This window comes from Primulina eburnea, unplaced genomic scaffold (genome assembly GCF_022965805.1).
Source record: "Primulina eburnea isolate SZY01 unplaced genomic scaffold, ASM2296580v1 ctg822_ERROPOS1000000+, whole genome shotgun sequence".
NCBI lineage: Eukaryota > Viridiplantae > Streptophyta > Magnoliopsida > Lamiales > Gesneriaceae > Primulina > Primulina eburnea.
Window position 1 is genome coordinate 3,837 of NW_027331592.1, and position 21,550 is coordinate 25,386.

Sequence of the window (21,550 nt, forward strand, 5' to 3'; positions counted from 1 at the left end):
ATAAGACAGACGAAGGTCAAGTTTCTTGTGAAGCAGTACCAGAGCACGAAGAACAAGAACATGTTGAGTCTGAGGTTTCCAATGTGAGGCAGTCAACTCGAGACAGAAGACCACCAGGTTGGCTTTCAGATTATGTCACTGAAAGCAACATTGCATATTGTCTATTATCAGAAGATGGTGAGCCATCGAGTTTCCACGAGGCTACTCAAAGCTCGGATGTATCTTTGTGGATGATAGCAATGCAAGAAGAATTGGAGGCATTAGACAGGAATAAAACTTGGGATCTTGTTACACTACCACGAGGGAGGAAAGCCATCGGTAACAGATGGGTCTATAAGATCAAGCGAGATGGCAATAATCAAGTGGAACGGTATCGTGCTAGATTGGTGGTAAAAGGGTATGCTCAGAAAGAAGGCATTGACTTCAATGAGATATTTTCTCCTGTGGTTCGGCTTACAACAGTCAGAATAGTGTTGGCATTGTGTGCGGTGTTTGACCTACATCTAGAACAGCTAGATGTGAAAACGGCGTTTCTTCATGGAGATCTTGAAGAAGAAATCTATATGCTCCAGCCAGAAGGTTTTGCGGAAAAAGGCAAAGAGAACTTGGTTTGCAGGTTGAAGAAATCTCTGTACGGTCTCAAACAGGCGCCGAGGTGTTGGTACAAGAGATTTGATTCCTATATCATGAGCCTTGGATACAACAGATTGAGTGCAGACCCTTGTACGTATTTCAAGAGGTCTGGTGATGATTATATCATTTTGCTGTTGTATGTGGACGACATGTTGGTAGCAGGCCCCAACAAAGATCAGGTCCAAGGATTGAAGGCACAGTTGGCTAGGGAATTTGATATGAAGGACTTGGGACCAGCAAACAAGATTCTAGGGATGCAAGTTCACCGAGATAGAAGTAACAGAAAGATTTGGCTTTCCTAGAAAAATTATTTGAAGAAAATCTTGCAACGCTTCAACATGCAAGATAGTAAGCCAATTTCAACCCCTCTTCCTGTTAACTTCAAGTTATCCTCCGAAATGTGTCCTAGCAGTGAAGCAGAGAGGATGGAGATGTCTCGAGTACCGTATGCATCAGCAGTGGGAAGTTTGATGTTCGCCATGATCTATACAAGACCGGACATTGCTCAAGCAGTGGGAGCAGTTAGTCGGTATATGGCGAATCCTGGACGAGAGCATTGGAGCACTGTTAAGAGGATCCTTAGATACATTAAGGGTACCTCGAATGCTGCATTATGTTATGGAGGATCGGATTTTACACTCAGGGGCTATGTCGATTCAGATTATGCAGGTGATCCTGATAAGAGGAAATCTACTACTGGTTATGTGTTTACACTTGCAGGAGGAGCAGTAAGCTGGGTTTCAAAACTGCAGACAGTTGTGACGTTATCTACAACGGAGGCAGAATACATGGCAGCTACTCAAGGTTGCAAGGAGGCAATATGGATTAAAAGGTTATTGGAGGAGATCGGGCACAAACAAGAAAATGTTCCTTTGTTTTGTGACAGTCAGAGTGCCTTGCACATCGCAAGAAATCCAGCCTTTCATTCCAGGACAAAACACATTGGAGTACAGTTTCACTTTGTGCGGGAAGTAGTAGAAGAAGGAAGCATGGATATGCAGAAGATCCATACGAAAGAAAACATAGCTGATTTTCTGACCAAGCCAGTGAACACTGATAAGTTTGAGTGGTGTAGATCCTCAAGTGGTCTGGCGAAAACGTAAGCAGCAGGTAATGGCAAGATTGAAAGGATGTGTGGAGATGTGTTTGATTCTCAATCAAATCTCCAAGTGGGAGAAATGTCGACAGGCTCAATAAATGGAGCAGACAAGTTTGACAAAAGGAAAACGTGGTTGGCATTGTTTGACTCAAGAAGTTTCGCAGAATTGATGGAATACGCGTTTTTAACGCATGTTCACACGGTTAGGGGCTCTATAAATAGAGCTCCCTCCTTCATTTGGAAATCATCCCTTCATCCCTTCTTCGAGTTTTCTCTCATCTTATAAGCATTTGAGTGCTTAGTTCTATAATATTTGTGAGGTGTTTGTTCTCCTGTATTAAGAGAGTGTGTGTTCTCTTTGGAAACACAGTGAGTGAGTTGTACACCACAAAATATTATAGTGGAATTCTTTTCATCTTGCCCGTGGTTTTTACCCTAATAATTTTTAGGGGTTTTCCACGTAAATCTCGGTGTCCAGTTTATTCTTTATTTTCCGGTTTTACTATCTCAAATTCCGCACGTGGGACCAACAATATTTGTGAGACGGATCTCTTATTTGGGTAATCCATGAAAAAGTATTATTTTTTATGCTAAGAGTATTACTTTTTATTGTGAATATGTGTAGGGTTGACCCGTCTCATGGATTAAGATCCGTGATACGGTCTCACATGAGACCTACTCTAAAATTGAAGAGTATGTCTCTTGTGAGACGGTCGCATGAATCTTTATATGTGAGACGTGTCAACCTTATCGATATTCACAATAAAAAGTAATACTCTTATCATAAAAAGTATTAATTTTTCGTTGATGACCCAAATAAGATATCCGTCTTACAAAATACAACTTCTGAGACCATCTCACACAAAGTTTTTGTCAAAATTGAGATTATTCTTCTAGTTTTTATGTAGTTGAAAATTATTTGGGTCCTTGCTATGTCGATTATTCAAAGCGCGTTACATTTCGAACTCTACAATGTTATTTAAAAAAAAAAAATCATGTAAATGCCCGATAGAGAAAAATAAGAGGAAATTGAAGAAAGAAGGTTAATTTTAGTTCATCTATCAACTATCATGACCTTAGTTGCGCTGTAGGTCAAACAAAATGGGTAGATATTTGTTGTCATGATTTTAATATTGATAAAGTTTCAACATGACTTAATTGAACCATCCGAGTGAAAATAAAAATTTGAAATCCTAAATTATAAAAGATTATAAAAGAGGTGTAGGGGCCGAAAAAGGTCGAGCGTTTGTTAGAAGCCGAAGGAAAACAAGGCTGTAAGGCGTGGCAAATCCGGAAGGTAGAGCCGCCTATTGCACATATTAAATATAATTAATTATTTAGTTACAAATATTTTATTCACTTTACTCAAATTTTTTTTTATTTATTATATCTACTAATTAAAGATTGGGTAATCAGTTTTCTCAGCTCTATGGGAATTAACTTTATCGATCATTAAAATCATCAATCATGTGTCACAAAATAGGTCGATGATACGCGAATTGTCGTAGAATTTGTTTTTAAACTCGATCTAAGACTACGTTTTATCCAATTAAAACATGAGATTACAACAAATTAAAGGTGGGTTACTATGTATGAAAAAGATGAAAATATTTAATTTTTACTCGAAAAGATATCAGAATAGAAAACCAAGTAGGTTTTAATAAGCTAAGGACGTCACAAAAAACTATATGTATTAGGGTAGGTAATGGTAGTGTAAGCTTTCCAACAAATTATTCAACTTCCATTCTCATATATATTTGATTAATTTGGGTGCTATTCAATAATTCACCTACACTACTACATATAACTTTAGTCGTCAAAGATTCGTGAACGATCTACCTAATTTATCTGCTATAAAATTCGATAATTACAAATATATATATATATATATATATATATATATATATATATATATATATATATATATATTCATATTTAATTGACATTCACAAGAAGATGTAAAATTTATGTTTTTTTAAGTCCAAATATTAAATAAAACGGGAAATATATTTAATTTGTAGGTGCTTAAACCAAAAGAATTCAGTATTTTGATATTCTTTTTTTTCTAGAAGAAAGCGTAAAGAGTCCCTCTCTCTCGAGGCATTTGATTTCCACTAATGGCCCCCCTGGCAGGGAAATAATATCAAATTAAAACTCTTTTTTTTTAAAAAAAATATAATATTAAACCAAATCCGACTCAATTATAGACGAAATTAAAAAAAATAGTGTGATGTCCTTCTTATCACACCATATATGTATGGAAGTAGCTTCGTAACAAGAATGTGAACAGTCTGATTCTTCGCTGATTTTTTCTAATATTAAAATGAAAAAACAAAAAACCTAGATCGATGTAATAGAAAAAAAGAAATTAAATTTCTCATCTCAACAATAGTTCCAAATAATTATAAGATGAATAACTAAAATATATTTCACAGTTTAAATATATAAATTAATACGAGTTGATAATAAAATTTATGAAAAAGAGATGTCATGAAATTGATCTCAAACACCAACACTACAACTCTGTGAAAGCTCATACTTGACTGCGTTCCCTATGGAAATTCCGTTGTCTTTGCTATTTCCTAGCGGGATGTAGGCGGGGCAGCTCACATGTAAATGGTACCGCCCCGAAACAAACGTCCCCACTTTCCATCTAACTCGGCCGTTCAGCTTGATCACCATGAATACCGCGCCGTTTGCCTGGTCCTGGCTGAGGGAAATGCCGTTGTACGGCGCCACAGGGACGGTGTTGCCGTAGACGAATGGGGACCAGACGTTGACGTCCTTGTTGCCTTGATAAACAGGCGGGATAGCGGTGAAGTAAGTGATCTGCTGGTCGTGGTAGGCGGCGTACACGTCCATCTTGTCGTAGTAGATGCCGATCCTGGAGTTGGGGTTGCTGGAAAAGACTGTGATCTGCAGGGTGGTGGAGATGATGTTTGGGGCGGAGACGTTGAGGTTGAAGATGGTGGCGTCTTGGAGAATGAATATTGGCTTTTTGGGCTGGAGGATTACCCAGACGAGGAGGACGATGAGGAGGATTATGAAGGCGGAGATGAAGAGGCCGGACAGCAATCTTGGGGTGAATTTCCGCCACTTGCTCTCGTGGTGGTTGCATACTTTCTCCGACATGGGACTGATTTTCGAGCTCTGCTGGAAGGGTAAGTTGGAAGAAATGTCGTGTGGGGTGTGAACTGCCTATGTCTAGGATATGAATGGAGCCTTACACGTTGAGGGATTATGGAGGATGTGAATGGGATCATATATTTATAGATTCAAGCTTTTTATTTTTTCAATTTTTGGACGAGATTGTTATAATTAAGTTTTGAATTCGAGTTTGTCTTTGTTTCAAACTTGAGACCTCGGTGCTATATAGGCTACAAGTCATCGGCAGATTCATGTTATTTTAGCATTTTAAACTTCTAATTTTTATTAAAATGCAATTTGACTAGAATACTTAATTAATTACAACGAAAAACGAGTAAAAATTATCTGTACAATGAACCTAAAATGTGACGACTATAATTATAATAATAAAAATAGTATATAATAAAGTATCGTCAAAATAAATCACAACATAAAATAAATTCATATTTGACTGAAATCAACTACGTACAAACAACTCATATCGACAAGACATGGATTGTGTTTAAATGTATCAATTACTATCTGGGTCAATCTGTTTAGACATTTTGTAGCCTGAACTTCAATAATATTTGCTTGTCCTAACCTACGGGTTATAATATTGGTAAGGATAAACCGAGCATGCATAATTAGGTATGAGCCACAACTTTAATTTTCCTCACAAGCAAATAAATAAACTTTATGTTCCAATTTTGTGTTATATATATGGTCATTATTTTTTAAATTGTAATATATATATATATATATATATATATATATATATATATATATATATATATATATATATATATATATATATATATATATATATATTTACTTACCAATACGTAAGGGTTTTTAATTAGGTGATCCGACAAATTAATTTAAATTTTGAAAAATTAATTAGCATGCATATATACATTAGTACTAGACATGAACACTATAAAATTAAGTGTAGAGAATGTCCAATTTGAACAAAATTATATGGTTGAATAAACTTCAGTGTAATAAGTAGCTTGAAATTGTAAAACACAAGTAACAACAATTTGCTAACAAATTGATAAATATAACTTTGCTTTAAAAATAAGGAGTTGAATGCAATCAACATTATATATCATGATAATAATTCTTAATGAAGAGTCCAGTTTACAAGGTACAATAATGATTCTATAATAGGAAATAATTAAAGTCTTTTTTTTCTAACCACTTTTATTGAATCATTGTTATAATTGCTCATATTTTTACTTGGCCATGTTCTTAAGTTTTTATCTACCATTTTTTTAAAGAAGATATTAATTTAATTATACTATGTAAACCCATCTTACTCGCCGTGCTCACTTATGAGGTGATATTCATATATTGGATGTGATGAAGTATATCCAAATTGGACATCCAATATATGAGTGACACCTCATAAATGGACACGGAAACGAGTGTGGTGGGTGAGCATCATATATATATAGAGTGAGTCTCATGTGAGACCGTCTCACGGATCATAATCTGTGAGACCGGTCAACCCTACTCATATTCACAATAAAAAGTAACACTCTTAGCTTAAAAAGTAATATTTTTTAATGGGTGATCCAAATAAGAGATACGTCTCACAATTATGACCCGTGAGACCGTCTCACACAAGTTTTTGCCATATATATATACATATATATAAAGGAATCTTTGGTGGTTAATTAGGTTATGCAATAAACTTCTTTAAGAAAAGACATGGACGGCCAATATATATAATCCAAAAAGCTAATTAGCTTTTAAATTTATGGATTCTATAGTGTACCGCGGTAAACGTTGCTGAGAAATCATCCTCCGATTTTTAAATTAAGAATTTCAAATAGCAGGGAAAAAAATTAGATGAAATTTGGACAAAACTGAATCTTGAACCTACGATAGCATCGGAAAATGGACAAAAGATAAAAAACATTTGATGATAAGTCTTTACAATATCTTTAAATTTGTTTTGTTTATCTAATTTTTGTTTTCTAATTAAATCAAACTCTTGATAATATTACATTTTAGTTTTTTACTTACTGGACGGAATTAATGGATGATCATGAAGGGCCCATGGTCTAGGTTGACGACTTTCATTGCACTTTGAAAGGACGACCACCTAAAGTCGGCTCAAGTGATCGAGCCTACGTCATAATTTATGTATATTTAGTTTTCTATTTAAAGGCTATGCTTTTGATATTTCAATAAATCTTGATAAATTTTTTCAATTATGACATTTATGACGTTTTGATTTACATCAAGCATTCTCTTATTTTTTTTCTAATAAAACTAAACATGTTAAAACGGGTTAATGTGCGATTTGATCCATCATTTTAGCAAGTTAAGAAATTATCAACACGATATTTTCTTATTTATTTCTAATAAAACTAAACATATAAAAATGGGTTAACGCACCGATTTGGTTCGTCATTTTTGGCAAGTTAAAAAATTATCAACACATCCAGGTCCGACGACCCTACCCATTTCGATGTCTTTAAATAAAACCACAGAAAGCGTTTTCCAAATGTAGTACACAAAAATTATTTCGTTACTACAAGAAACAAACCCAGGGCTTGACAGCTCTAATTAATCTAAGACAAATTCCGGGCGAAAACCTCAGAATACGTTTCAACATCAACAACAAAATCTCAAGAATCCTAAAAATTCATAAATTTTCACAAAATTTAAGCCAAAATACAGTGTTTTATGGAGGTCAAATTAAAGATGAAGTCTCTTCCTTCCTTGGAAAATCCACTTCTTCAGGGAGGTCAGAGCAAGATACGTGTCCTTAAACCATGATTAGTACTGCATCATAGAAACAAACATCAATTACAACGCAGTTGCTTGCATGCCCATTTAGCAAAAACATACCAAAATATTAATGAAGCAAACATGTCGAATCAAGAAATAAAAGAACACACACAAATCTTGAAAGACAAAACATGATTTTTTTTTTCAATGGAGTTCATGAGCTTACTCCTTCGTCACGTATGCGGATCAAACACTCGCTCCCTGATCCCTTAGTCAATGTCCCTTTACCAGACGACGAAAAGTTAACTTGAAGATTATCACAGTACACCCTCAGAGCCTCCTTTCTGTATACCATATCAGCGGATGTAAAATTAGCCTCAAAAGCCATCCTCAAGCTAAAAACGACGACCCCGTTTTTCTGATCCTGAGCAAGACTTGGCAGCACTATTCTTTGAAGCTCGTCATCGCTCACAACCGGTTCTGCAGGTACACTTATGTTAAGCCCGAGACTTTGCTTCTTTTGCAACAACAAAGGCTGAAATGTAGTGATTCCCACCATAGCCTGCCTATAGAAAATCGATGACCTGCTGTTATCGAATTGGACTTCAAGGTTTTCGTTAGCATTAGAAACCACAACAGTGGCATCCCATTGCCCTGTTAAGGTAGTATTTGTGGCAGTGAAGTTCGAAACATTGAGAGATAAGACCTCGAACTCGGGAATGTAGGAACCGAAAAGGTACCACATGACTAGGCTCATCATGCACATTCCAGCAACGAGTACGACCATCAAGATTAGCATCACACGGCCAAATGAGACACTTTTGTCGGCCTCTGGCATCATAGGCAAATAGGGTTGTTTATAATAGTATCCGTTGAACGATGCTGATTGTGAATTTTGGGCTGCGTAATTGGTATATCTCCCTTGATTGTGAAACATTGATTGTGAAGGAAAAGTCTGAGGCTCGAACGGGACGGGATATCCAGGATGCATTTGAGGGTAAGGTGAAGGTGAGAGATGGTATCTGTCCATGGAAGGGTATCCAATTGCCGTTCTCTGTTTTGGATCGAACGATGCTGAAGTTGGGGTTGCCATTTTTCAGATTCTTCTCCCTGTGATTTTCCAACGAAAGCAGAAACGGAAAAGAGGCAGACAGAAGAAGCTAGTTGGCAAATGGGATCATAAGGATAATTGGGTTTCAAGAATTTGTAATAACTAATATCTGGTGATGGTTTAAAATATGTGTTGGGAGGATAAAAGGTGGTAATGAAACGATGTGGTCAACGGAATAATTGGTGTGGGAGGATGGAGAGTCAACTGTTTATAAATGGCTTGGCCTGGTTTTTAGGGTGAGTCAAACTTGAGATGGAACGATTAATTTGGACCACCATTGCAGATATATTGGATACGACCATTGAAGAAAGAAAAGTTATCCAAAATCTGGGACTTAACATAAGTGACACGTGTAGTAAATAATTTGTATTTGATTGTGAAAATATCTTACATTCTTTGAAATGGAAATGTAGTAAGATATGAAAACTTCAACCAGGAAGATTTAGAATATCGATTTTTGTTCCCCTAAAAAAATGAAGGACGATAGAAAGATTATTGGGTTAAATAGAATACATGAGAAAGCGAGTATACGTATGATGTTTTATTTATAAGAGAGAAATTGGAGCAGTAAATGTTACAAGACTGAACAAGGTTCTTATTATCTATATGATCCATCAGTTTGACAGTGAATAACATCTAAAGCTAGGAGGAAGAGTATTAGTATCTATCGCCTCGGTTCGTTCCAGGTCTTCCCTTCGAAAAACTCGGCCAGCATTCTTTCGAGATCTTCTGGACTGTATCGGATGTACTTCTGTGGATTCTTTCCACCCTCGATTAAAGGTCTGAGAGAATTAAAATATTCAAAGACAGTTAATTCTAAACGCATAATGAAAGAGCCAATTCCGATTCCTTTTTCCTATATAAGTTGCAAAATAAAATTTGGGGCGGATGATGATGAAAATATCATACCCAAAACGTTTAATGAAGGATCTATATGCAGGAAGTAGGACCTCAGCAACTGCGAGCCTCAAAGACTCCCGTAATTCACTGTCTGGTACTGTCCATTGAGACTGTCTTTGATGAAGCTCCTCAAAGAGCAAATTGAAGTTTTTGAATCTGTCTTTCACCATTGCGCGGGAAACACCGCTTGTGCTGCCACCATCTCCAAAAGAACCACTCCCACCGGTCTGAAGCCCCTGAATGGATAGGCACTGTAGAATCTGCAGGTATGGACTTCTCGGGATCAGAAAATGTTACCAAATAATGTAAGTGATGATAATACAGAATATATTGCCTAGCTGGTTAAAATAATCAAAATGGTGCTGAGAGTATTAAAAGAAATACAGGAATTAAACAAGGGCAGAGTTACACTCTTAGACAATTAGCATAAGAGTGCACCAAAATTATTATATTGGAGTCTGTATGTACGTACTAAAAACTTTCATAAGGATTACAAAACCTTAGACCAAGAGATCCTCTTGTACTGATTAGCATGCTGTTGGACGACTCTTCTATTTATTTGCACCCAGTCATCACCTAACAGATCTTTTGCTTCTGACCTGAATAAAATTTCATGAAGCATCAGGGATGGTTTATTTTCTATTAAGTCTGAATATCCCGTATCACGTGGGAATTAACCCCTTACCTGCGCACAGATCTTACAATATAGTGAATATTGTTCATCAGAAATAATTGAGTTAAAGATGGATCTTTATATAATTTGGATTTGCCATCAAGATTACTTTGAAGAGCCTGCATTACACGTGTTGTTATAGAAGCCAACTGCTCTTCCACATCACCATCACCAAACTCTCCGAAGAGTAGCTTTAGAGTTGATTGATAGCTGAGATCAACAAGAAATACAAGTGATGGAGCCGTTTGGGCATTTAAGACTTGGGTACTGGATTTGTGCTGTGTGTAATGCACGTCGTTGGCTTAAAGTAAAGACTTCATATAGTGTTTTGCCGTAAAAAAATTCATCTGTAAGAACTTACTCAAACAGAAACTTCACATAGTTAATTACATAGCTGGTTAGAGGATGGACTGTTCCATCTAGAACAGCAGTTTTTGTAGCATCTTTTTCAACTGCTTCCTCAAAATCACTAAATGTTTCCTGGGCCGTCTGAGCCAGACGTTTTGTCAATACTGCAGCAGCTTCTCGCATGTCACCACAATATTTACTCTTGAATATGGTATCCATCTGTCAACAAAATAAAAAGCCCAATCCACGTCACAACAGAAAACAAAGAATATGTATAGATCTAATCTCCATCCATATTGTGAAAATAAATATTGAAATTTCTGACAGCCTGCTTTCAGCAGACAGCATTATCCTGACAAACGAGACAAAAGACAAAGCATCAACGCTCTACAATAGTTTTGAAGATAAATCCAAAGCTAGAGTGTTCAGAATAAGCTTTGAGAAAATGCAATTGAATTCTGGTCAGAAGGATAAGCTGCAAAGAAGATGAAAGAATTTAACTTAATGTGGTTCACATGTAATATGGAAGGAGTGGAAAATAGTGGTCCAAGTAAATGCTCCAAATACATAGCAAACGAGAATTGTAAGATGATAAATAAAATAAAGAGAAGTAATGACTTAATCTAATCCATTACCCTATCATTCCTAGTCTTAAAAATCATTTCGATTCAAAGTTTTAAATGCTAGCAAATTAGAGCAGTAATATAGTAAAGCTGCAAGCAGTGTATTTCACAGATTTACACGGGACAAAACTGGTATAATTATTTTCGGAAAATAACATATAAAAATTGAATATTCATTCCTTGAGGTAAACCCTCCCATATCGTGATATGCTGAGTCAGTGGGTTAATTCACAGATTTATGTGCACAAAACTTGCATACTCAGGAAGATAACATATAAAAAATTGATTTTTTTTCCTTGAGGAAAACCATCTCCCATCGTCATATGCTGAGACTATCCTCACATGCAGTAAGGTAGCTTTCCAATAGGCAATAAATAAAGAATAGAAATACAATACATAAGAATAAAAAGAAGTAATTCAACACAAAATTGAGATTCTTTTCAATTAAGAAAAGCGTCCTACCTCTGACTGAAGTTCTCGCATTATCTCATACATGTCTAGGAGGACAAACAGTTTTTCAGGCGAACGTTTGCTCTTCGCTATAGCTTCTCCAAAACTAAGGAGCACTGTTACACTGTTAGCTGTAACTTCCGAAAAGCATTGATCTCTAAGAGTATCGTGACCCTCAAATATCTCATCACATACTTTCTTTTCACCAACAAACAAAACTTTGATCTGTTTTAAAAGAGAAACAAATCTTTTGTGAAATGTCAAATTAGCATATAAAAGGCAGATTGTTTGTGTACAAATTCTTACAACAATTCGCATAAAATTAATCCAGCTTCCAATCTTTGCCTCCAGAACTTCCCATTGCATCTTTTGTACATCCTCTTTACCCAATCTTTCCACACCCAGTTTTCTGAGAGTTTGTTCTATAGCTGAAGCTCGAGCTTCCCTAAACAGAATGACCATGACAACAATTAGTCCTGGGGGAGGGGGATGTTAAAGCAAGGCAGTCTATATTTGATTATTTTTACAGGATTATTTGTGGTCCATGAAGAATATTTGTTATCATTGTTATAATATGTAATTATGGCTAAACGAAATAAAATCCATTAATTATTTCCTGATGTTCAAAGTCATATACTATCTTCCCAGTGATAATTTCGGAAAACAACAGAGTGTTACTATTAATTAAGGTCACGTTACAGGATTTTGGGATTTCACATAACTTTCATACTTTCCTTATCATTTTGGGAAGAAACCTTGTGTTTTTTTCCAACTAGAGATGGCCATATAATGTCCTCACAAACAAATCAAATCAGATGAAAAATCTAGAAGATTACCTGTATATGTTAAGTAGTTGCTGTTGATGACCAGCTTGAATCATTTGCTGGGCAATTTCATGCAGTAAAGGAAGAATTCTAGGTGGAATTAGAGCCGGAGGGGGACGAATTGCATTTTCCAAACTTTTATTTTGATGCTCTGGAGATGATTTGGGTCCACTGGAATCATCATGTCCATGTGATGCTGAAGATGGCTTTGTAGGGTTGGGAAGGCAATCTGTTAGGCGGTCAGGTTCCACAGGTTTGCTGAAAATGCATGAGCATAACATACCAAGAAATTTACAAATAGTTTTAGTTCATAGAGAGGAATGAACTTAATAATCATGTACATGTACAGCCATAAAAATATAAAGTTGAATCATGGAGGGGATTTGAAAACAAGAAACTTGAATCAGAATTATTTCATATTCCTTCTTAAAAAAAATAATTATTTCAAATCCCATAAGATGAAAAATTTCTCATGTTTTAAGGTTGTTTATAGAGGATATACATTTTTTACACAGTCAGCATTAGGTGCAAATTTTTCTGAGTCTACAACTACAAGCAACAGTTTCAAACAGTTAATTGGCATTGCATGCTTAACTTGGTTCATAAGACAATGCAAATGACACACACATCTCACTTGCCTCCTTTACACATTGCATCCAACAATTGACATAAATTAAGATATAAAAGAATTCATAATTTGTGCAAGCGTGTGAATATATCTTGTCTCCAGAAAATATCTATTTGAGACTAGAAGGAAATCTTGTAGCCAGAAAATATATATTCGAGATTAGAAGGGAATCATCTTTCCAGAAAATAGTCCTGATCAGAAAATTATCATGTTCAGGGAGTAGGATGCATTAATCTAAGATTCTAAATCAATGATCCTTTCAGAACTATTTTCGCAGTCATATTAAGTTTTATGACGGAGTCTTTTGCTAAAGTTACTATACTGAATATATGAATAACAGGATTTGATTTGCAAGACAAATGTTAATGAGAGACCTAAAATAATCATTTTATGAACTGAACCACCAACTAAAATAAGTCTGTCATACACCAAGAAAGATCGTATGAGTACTCTAAAATAACGTCAACAACAGTTTCATGCATGATCAATTAGCACTACCATCTGGCTATATAAAGAAGTCATATTGATAATAAATAGAGCTCAATGAGAATTTGGACATTATCTAGTAACTGAGCATGTGTGGCAAAGGATTTTTTTTGTGGTAAAAGGAAAATAAAAGTTAGACTCATAACTAGATGGAGACATCTGTTGATTAATAGAAATTTTGTCATAAAATTTAATAAAAACGGAGAGATAAACTGTTTTAGATAATTGCTAAGGGTTTGAGAACCTGTATGATGTGAGAAGCTGTCGAAATTCATCTTCCAGTTTGAAGATTGCCTTTCCAAGTAAGGTGTTGGCCTGGTTGATTACCCCAATGCTACTTTTAAGATTTTTGTTGCTACTGAAGAAACGGATAATACTCCTCAGTTGATCAACTGCTTCAAGGTAACTTTCTAAATCCTCATGCGGGCCCCTCAATATTTTAGCCTCAGCCTGAAAGTTAATACTCATGGAGATAAAGATCAGTTGCAAGCTACATACTTATTTAGGATTATTATGCTTGTGCAGCACCTAAAAAGTAAGAACTTCGGTTCCCAAAGTTTAAAAAGACTTGAAAGACAGACAAAATGTACATTATAACAGCTTATATCCTATATGCTAGTTTAATGTAAAGGGGATCTAACATTTGTATGAGGCCCAGGTTAGCGCTCAACGATCAGTTGTTCGAGGGCATGGTTCTATAAAAGAGTTGCAAGATACAGGATAAATGTACGACTATTTTATCAATTTCTTCTGTACGACTATTTTATCAATTTCTTCCCAGGAAAAAAGCATTCTCAAAATATTTTGATTGCTTCTGTGCAACCATGGGTCCATGATCATACTTTACCATATCTAATGCGAATTAATATACGACTATTCAGATTTCTTTTTACATGATAAATGTACGTCGTACTATTTATTCAACAGATTTTTATCGGCAGTGTCGCTTCTTTTAGAACAATGAGGATCTTGGTTTAAATATTGCATGATAAGTTGATCATTTCCTCTATAATATATGTTCGTTCCAACTGGCAGCTAGCATTAATCATTCAAAAACCTATGCAATTACTTGGAAAAACTTGGATACTTCCGATATTTTTCTAGTTAATTTAACGGCCATTGCAATTGCTTGGAAACTTGGATACTCCCCACCAAAGCAATAAAATCACTCTGATTTAGAAAACCAAACAAAAAGGAAAATTGATCTGAACATGAAACTGAAACTTGATACGACTTGCAAAATAACAACAATGACAGTTCGTTGTCTCCCTTAGAAAATTAAACCGGAATAGTATAAGAAACAAATCAACAACAGATCAAGCAGTGAAGCGTATAAAAAATTCAGAACGAAATTATAAAAAAATAGGAGCAAAACATTAAAAAATAAAGAAAAAAAGAAAGCATTAAAAAGAAGAAACAAAGAAAATAAAGGACCTTGCGTGAGAGATCAAACTGACTAAGAATAATCTCAGCGGCTTTTAGCGTTTTGTCGATGTTCTCGTGCGCCCTCCTTATTGAATGCGTTCTCAACTAAACGAGAAGCAAAACAACTTGAATCACATCATAAATATCGACCGGCAAACTTTCATGCATTCATGTGCAAAAAAACCAATTCTAGCGATTATTATTTCAATGCCATGCTAAAAAAATAAAAGGAAGTGCCTGAGTGGGGCGCATGGCGGTCTCGAGGGCAGAGAGGCGGTGGTCGAAGGAGCCGAGAATGGCCACCATGTTATCGGTGATAGCCTGCGTTTTCTCCATGGATTCCCTCATCAGTGCCGCTCGCTCGCTTAGGGTTACAATTGCTGTGTCGTGTGTCGCCATTTTCGTAGTTTTTGTAACAGATTTGTGGATCATCCTGCCGGGCTCTAGGGCTGGAAGAAGCGTAATTGCGAAACGTTGGGGGAAGTGGGATCGTCGAAATGGCAAGACTGTAGCCTGCGGTGCGGTAACTAATATGCGATTTATATAGTTTTCTGTTGTAGAATTTATTTCTACAGTCAAGTTCGTCCCACTGCTGATTTTTAATTATATTATTATTATTTGGCAAAAAATTGTGTGAGACGATCTCACGGATCGTATTTTGTGAAACAGATCTCTTATTTGGGTCATCCATAAAAAAATATTACTTTTTATGCTAAAAATATTACTTTTTATTGTGAATATCGGTCTTATTCTTATTCATCTCATAGTTTAAAATATTTTTCCATTCAATAAATAATAAATCACAAAAAGTTCTCGTATTATGATCATGTACAATAAATACGAAAATATAAAATTTTAAATTAGCATTTTTTATATAAAAAATTGGGTTCATCTTTTCTATTTATTTATACAATTGTAATTTATATTTCAGACGAATCATTTAATATAACATTTTGATAAAGAATTTAGGGTGATTACTACAATGTGTGCCTGGTGAGTACAAAAAATAAAAAGTATGTTTTGTGAATAGAAGGAATTAATATTTGAATTTTTATTAATTAATTATTTTAATATGGCTCTATTTTGTATCATTCCTAAGGAAGAGAGGAGTAAATCGAAAGCACCTGAGCCAAAGGCAAAGAGATTGCCAACCCGCCCATTGCTTTCGAGAGATTTACTTGGTTTTCAAGCAACGACTCCACCCCTGCGCGTCGGCTGTAGGCGTGACTAATGGGCTGTTGATCTTCACGATTTTTTTCTCTTTTTAAAAAAATTAAAACAATGGGAATTGGATTTTTATTTAGTAGGAGATTTCGAATTTCAGAATATTTTCACAATTGGGTTCAAAAAAAAAAAAAGATAAGAAGAGCTTCCCTCTCTAATGGTACTATATAAAAAATGCGATCACCTTATTAGTAGCTCACAAAAGAATTGCATGATCCATATTTGAGAACATAAAAGATGAAAATTAAGGAGATGACATTAAATAATGTTGACAACACATTTTCATAATCTTTAATCAAAATTCTTGAGGTTGTGAAACTACAAAGCGGTTGAGGATTTTCCAACCAACCCAGACTTAATATGTAGTCAACCCTGTAGCCTGACTAGGAACTAGCAGTAGCAAGAAAAGCAGTTGAACTAGAAGTGGTACACCGTATACCCTTCTTAAACTACCACAAAACAGACAGGATGTGTTAGCAATTCAGTAGGTTGCTTAATTCTAACCTCTTTAAAGACCACGATTATTAGAAGTTACAAGAATCCTGAAACAATGCAACTTTCTGAAATCATAAGTAGAAACAAAGGTGTTGACAGATCCTACCATGTGTTGTACTTGTACACTTGTTTAATCGTCTCTTATTCGCCATTACTTGTTGTATACACCAAGAAAGAAGTGGTCCTAGTATAACTGGATATGAAAGCCTTCCCAAGTGAGGTGGGTTGAGATAACGCCAATTGCATTTGCTCGAGATATACGCCGGTGCAGAAACTTTTCCTGGAGGCGGGATATATAGACAGGGAGGCATTGTTAGAAATAATAAAGAAAGAAAAAAAAAATCATTTATAAAATGTCTATAGATTCATGCAGAAAAGAATTCTAGCGGCATCCCACATTTCTCATGGCATGCATATCAATGGCGCAAATCAACTACTTCTTCGACAGTTGCCGGCATGATTATATTGAATATCACTTAAATTTTTATATTTGTGTTTACGCTAAAATCTCAAGTAATTCGTTCGAGCACAGTTTGAGGAAAGAACTATTTTGAACTGGAATTTGACTCCCATTATCATTATGATTGGGTTTGGGCTGGAACTGTTGTTTTTTGGAGCTTTATTCCAAGCTCTATCATGTACAAGCCAGCAATATGACTCAGGATCCCGAGTTGTATTCAATCTGATTCTAAGTACAAAAACCTCAAAAATCAGATGGTTTCATTTGCCTCCAACTCTGATGACAATTGATGGCAAGTATTAAAGCCATCATTTTTGCTAAACACCAGTCCTAAAGTACCTTGCAGCATCAAGTAGAAAAGAGGCTATGTGCTTTCTTCTGTTACAGGGAGCAACCCAAATGGCTCTAATCCCACAAGCAACAGGCACATCACCCTTCTCGCATAAAATTACTCCATCAAGGCTCCCTTCTTCATAACGTTTATCAGAATTTTTTATCATTATTTCCCTCTGAAGACTAACACCGCCAAATACAAGTGCAACTGAACTTCTTGTTTCTTTTGCAGGGACGTTTTTGCATTTTTCAGATACCGAGCCTGGGATTATTTTGTGAGCTCTCTCTATTGGTTCAGCTACAAGACATCCTGATATCCGTTGGGATGAAACAAACATATATACCTGCTATCACAAACAATGCATAACGTATCTCTCCAGTTGCAACTTGCAAGCAAAAGAGTTGAAAAAAAATTTGCGAGTTAACTCAACAGAAAAAAAAAATACTTTTAACCCATCCTGTAGAGAAACTAACCGCACACTTGGGTTATATAATAAGGACCAGATAAACAAAACAATCAAACCAAGAATCCTCGACAACGAGAATAAATCAGAAAAGTTGACACTGGGAGCTAATAAAACTGTAAGGCCCCATTTGGTTTGAGGGATAAAGTAGGTTTATATTATTTAACCTATTTTATCCCTCGTTTGGTACGTGTGATTATTTAACTCACCTTATTCTTCCTATGAATGATTAGGTTATATTAGGTAGGTTAAAACAATACCTCCTCACCCCCTAGGATTATTTATCCTACTCTTAATCCATCCTATTTTTCCAATTTTACCCTTCTACTAAATTCAAACTCACCACCACTTCCCGCCTAAATTAAACTCACCGGCCGACCGCCGGCGCCGGTCGAAATTTCCGGCCGGCCGTTTCCGGCCGCAGCCCCCCGCCGGTCGTTTCCGGCGGACCATTTCCGGCCGCCGCCGCCATTGACGCCGTCACCGTCGCCGCGAAGGGGAAGGGCAATTTCGTCTTTTCATCAAAAAATTCAAAATTATCCTACACTTAAAAATCTTACCAAACATAATATTATTTTACCCCATATTAATCCATCCTACCACAATCATTTTTTTATCATTTACCTACTAATCATTAGTTTATCCTATCCTTCCAACCAAACGTAGCCTAAGAGACAAGAATTATAAAGAATCTAAACAAAAAATGGGGAGAAATATATCCAGGGTTCAATCAACTTGCAACCTTACACTGCTTATGAAGTATCCACCCCTCTCCGTGCTCCATCTCCATCATGTGCACAACATCCCGAACCTGAAAAGTGGAATGCCGCTATACATCATGGAAAAGAAAATAAACTTTACCAAAAACAAGTCATGCAATCAGCGAAAAGTTTAGCCTTGGGCAACCTTGTTCTGATGTGAGACAGGATCATCCTCTTGCACCAAAATTACACGTCCTTTTTGAAGGGAATCAATAATCCTTTCACTGCACCAACCCTTGAAATGATAAAAATAATTAAATAAGTGATATCATTTAAATCAAGTGATAAAACCATTAATGTGAACCGTAGATACACAATTGATCATGCAAACCGTTTGTTGCAACCTTGAAAAAGATCCCATGAGTGTAATTCTTGTGAAATGTCTTGTGAACCTTCTCATCACCTTCATCCCCAGTAGAATACTTGAACCCACATGTTTTACATGTATGTAATAGAAAATCAGACTGCCCGACCTCCAAGTATAGCTGGGCATAATTTCTTTTGTTCAAAACATTTTTACACTTAACCATCCCAATTTTGTCCATTTTCCCCTCAGAATCCTGTTCCTTCGATGCCTTCAGATTTGATGCATTATTATTCTCACTACAAATCCAAGAAAATATTAATGAACACGGTAAAGTTGATAGTTTAGCATATGCATATATTTAATATAAGATCGCATGCTGTTATATGGGTATACTAAGTACAGGCCAAAGGGATTGTTTGGCATAGCCAACCCGTATCCAAAATAGGGTGCAACTAATGCACAATAAAAACTTGAAGAAAACAATAGTTCTTCATGAGCAAAAGAATAACTGAAAAGCCTTGATCAACTCACAGTTACTGACAGCAATTGATTCTGCTTTCCTTTCTAAAAAATGGCGAAAATTACTTTAGATACCAAAAACTTTTACCCAACATAGAAAACTAGTTAAAATGAATGAACCCGAAAATGCAGTAACGCAAATATTTAATTTCAAGCAAACACAACAAAATCCAAAAAGAATAAAAATGCGGAAGGCATCGTATACTTTTACATTAACTAGATCCCAACAAAAACCGGTTTTGAGTACTTACTTATTGGAGTGTGGTTCCTTTCGTTTGCACGTGACAGTGATATCTGGCTCTTTAGTCAAATTTTCGTCGCCAAAGCCAACTAAGTAATCGAAATCGGAAGCTCGGTCGATAGATTTCTGCCGGAGAGAAGGAGAGGATTTGAAGAAATTGCTAATTTTCGATTGCATCGCTCCGATTTATTTGCCAACACTGTCTCGTCGTTTGATTTGTGGATGATTGAGATTCGGGAAAATCGTATGTGTAATGCTCTAAAATTTGAGTTTCGATCGTTTCCCCGCCGAAATGATAGCAGAAGAGGGTTTCTTTATATTTTGGGCCGGCCCAGTTGGCAACCAGCCAAATTTGGGGTTAAAAATCTTCAACTTATAAAAACCAGCACATTCTAAAAAACACTCGAGTATGGACCGAGTCGATCTGCTCTATGGATATAATCCACGAAACCGTATGAGGAGATTGCTAATAAATGTAACTAATATGTTACAAAAAACCAGTTATTATTTTAATGGTAGCGGATACCCTAATTTATTACAAATAATTTTGAAAATAGTCTAGTCTATGCATGGAGGGACCAATTATATATAATAATTAATTAATCTAATATTTTATCTTGCGCGGAGAATATACAAATGGGCCATAATAAATTTAATAATAATATGAAATGAGAATTCAGAAGTACCATATGCATACAAAATCTTGTTGCATGCATTATCATGACAGAAACTAAGGATATAATAATTAGAGAGTTTATATGCACGCATGCTTACAATTTATATATATATATATATATATATATATATATATATATATATATATATATATAGTTCGATGACGATGCCATTATCACAGTCCTCAAAAGAGCTCACGGGTTTCACAATTCCACGGCGAAGAAGCGGAGTTGAGGATTTCGTTTTCTGGAATGCGCTTCTTGGGAAGTGGGAGGGTCCATAAACTGACGCCGAAATTTCCTCGACGCTTTTGATGATGTCTGCGACCACGGATACAATGACGAGCAGTGACATCATCTCTTGAATATCTGCTTTTAAGGAGCTTTCCAGTGTGTTCTTGAGTTCTTCGACGGTGGCTTTAGAGTTTTTCGTGTGGGTTTCGATGGCGGATGTGGGAAATCTCTTGTTTCTAATGGCTGAGGCTAGTTCCGTTAGGGTTTTGCTGCATGCCTTGCTCATCTTTGAGCATGGTTGCTGGATTTTCTTCTGAAATTCCGATATAACCTGCTTTTACTTCAAAATTAACGAAGCATATATAAATCACTAAAAATGTTAACTTTTCGTGGTACTAAAATTGTTCGATGAAAAACATATATGAAAAATTAAAGTTGTCATTAACATCTTAGCTTATAATAACATTAAAAAATGTGAGTAAGTTTAAGACGACATTGGAATAGATGATATTTATTGGAGGTGTCACTAAAACTTAAATTTTACAAAATATTGAATATGATGACATTTATGAATGTCACCATAAGCATTTATTCTTGTAGTGTGATCAAGTAAAAATGGGTAATTGGGTATGATATGCGTGTGCAAATTTACTGGGTCGGGTTATGTAAATGATAATGGATGAGAGTACAGCGAGATTTATCAAGACTAGATATCTTGCTCCCGAGAAAAGTTGGTGCTGATCTGCAAACACGAAGATAACCACGTG

At 35.8% G+C, this 21,550-nt stretch overlaps 4 protein-coding genes and 1 non-coding gene across 5 annotated transcripts; 1 reads left to right on the plus strand and 4 right to left on the minus strand.

Annotated features, from left to right (window-relative positions):
- Positions 1-4,088: 4,088 nt before the first annotated feature.
- LOC140822434 (NDR1/HIN1-like protein 1) lies at positions 4,089-5,132 on the minus strand. Its single transcript, XM_073183206.1, has one exon. It carries the CDS (start codon positions 4,862-4,864, stop codon positions 4,235-4,237), a length of 630 nt encoding a protein of 209 aa, XP_073039307.1. The 5' UTR covers positions 4,865-5,132; the 3' UTR covers positions 4,089-4,234.
- A 1,752-nt stretch (positions 5,133-6,884) lies between these two features.
- LOC140822455 (U1 spliceosomal RNA) lies at positions 6,885-7,042 on the plus strand. The gene has a single exon (XR_012115961.1). It is a non-coding gene; the product is annotated as a U1 spliceosomal RNA (small nuclear RNA).
- Positions 7,043-7,498: 456 nt separating this feature from the next.
- LOC140822446 (uncharacterized) lies at positions 7,499-8,696 on the minus strand. Its single transcript, XM_073183218.1, has 2 exons — positions 7,830-8,696; positions 7,499-7,657 (listed from the first exon to the last, which is right to left on the minus strand). Exons 1-2 carry the CDS (start codon positions 8,694-8,696, stop codon positions 7,652-7,654), a joined length of 873 nt encoding a protein of 290 aa, XP_073039319.1. The 3' UTR covers positions 7,499-7,651.
- On the minus strand, positions 8,459-15,538 carry LOC140822447 (exocyst complex component EXO70A1-like). Its single transcript, XM_073183220.1, has 11 exons — positions 15,309-15,538; positions 15,081-15,176; positions 13,891-14,096; positions 12,545-12,790; positions 12,015-12,153; positions 11,721-11,933; positions 10,649-10,854; positions 10,300-10,497; positions 10,114-10,213; positions 9,624-9,874; positions 8,459-9,496 (listed from the first exon to the last, which is right to left on the minus strand). Exons 1-11 carry the CDS (start codon positions 15,501-15,503, stop codon positions 9,379-9,381), a joined length of 1,968 nt encoding a protein of 655 aa, XP_073039321.1. The 5' UTR covers positions 15,504-15,538; the 3' UTR covers positions 8,459-9,378.
- A 1,071-nt stretch (positions 15,539-16,609) lies between these two features.
- On the minus strand, positions 16,610-20,185 carry LOC140822440 (protein CHROMOSOME TRANSMISSION FIDELITY 7-like). Its single transcript, XM_073183213.1, has 6 exons — positions 19,886-20,185; positions 19,153-19,411; positions 18,954-19,043; positions 18,790-18,858; positions 17,590-17,927; positions 16,610-17,070 (listed from the first exon to the last, which is right to left on the minus strand). Exons 1-6 carry the CDS (start codon positions 20,050-20,052, stop codon positions 16,932-16,934), a joined length of 1,062 nt encoding a protein of 353 aa, XP_073039314.1. The 5' UTR covers positions 20,053-20,185; the 3' UTR covers positions 16,610-16,931.
- Positions 20,186-21,550: the final 1,365 nt, after the last annotated feature.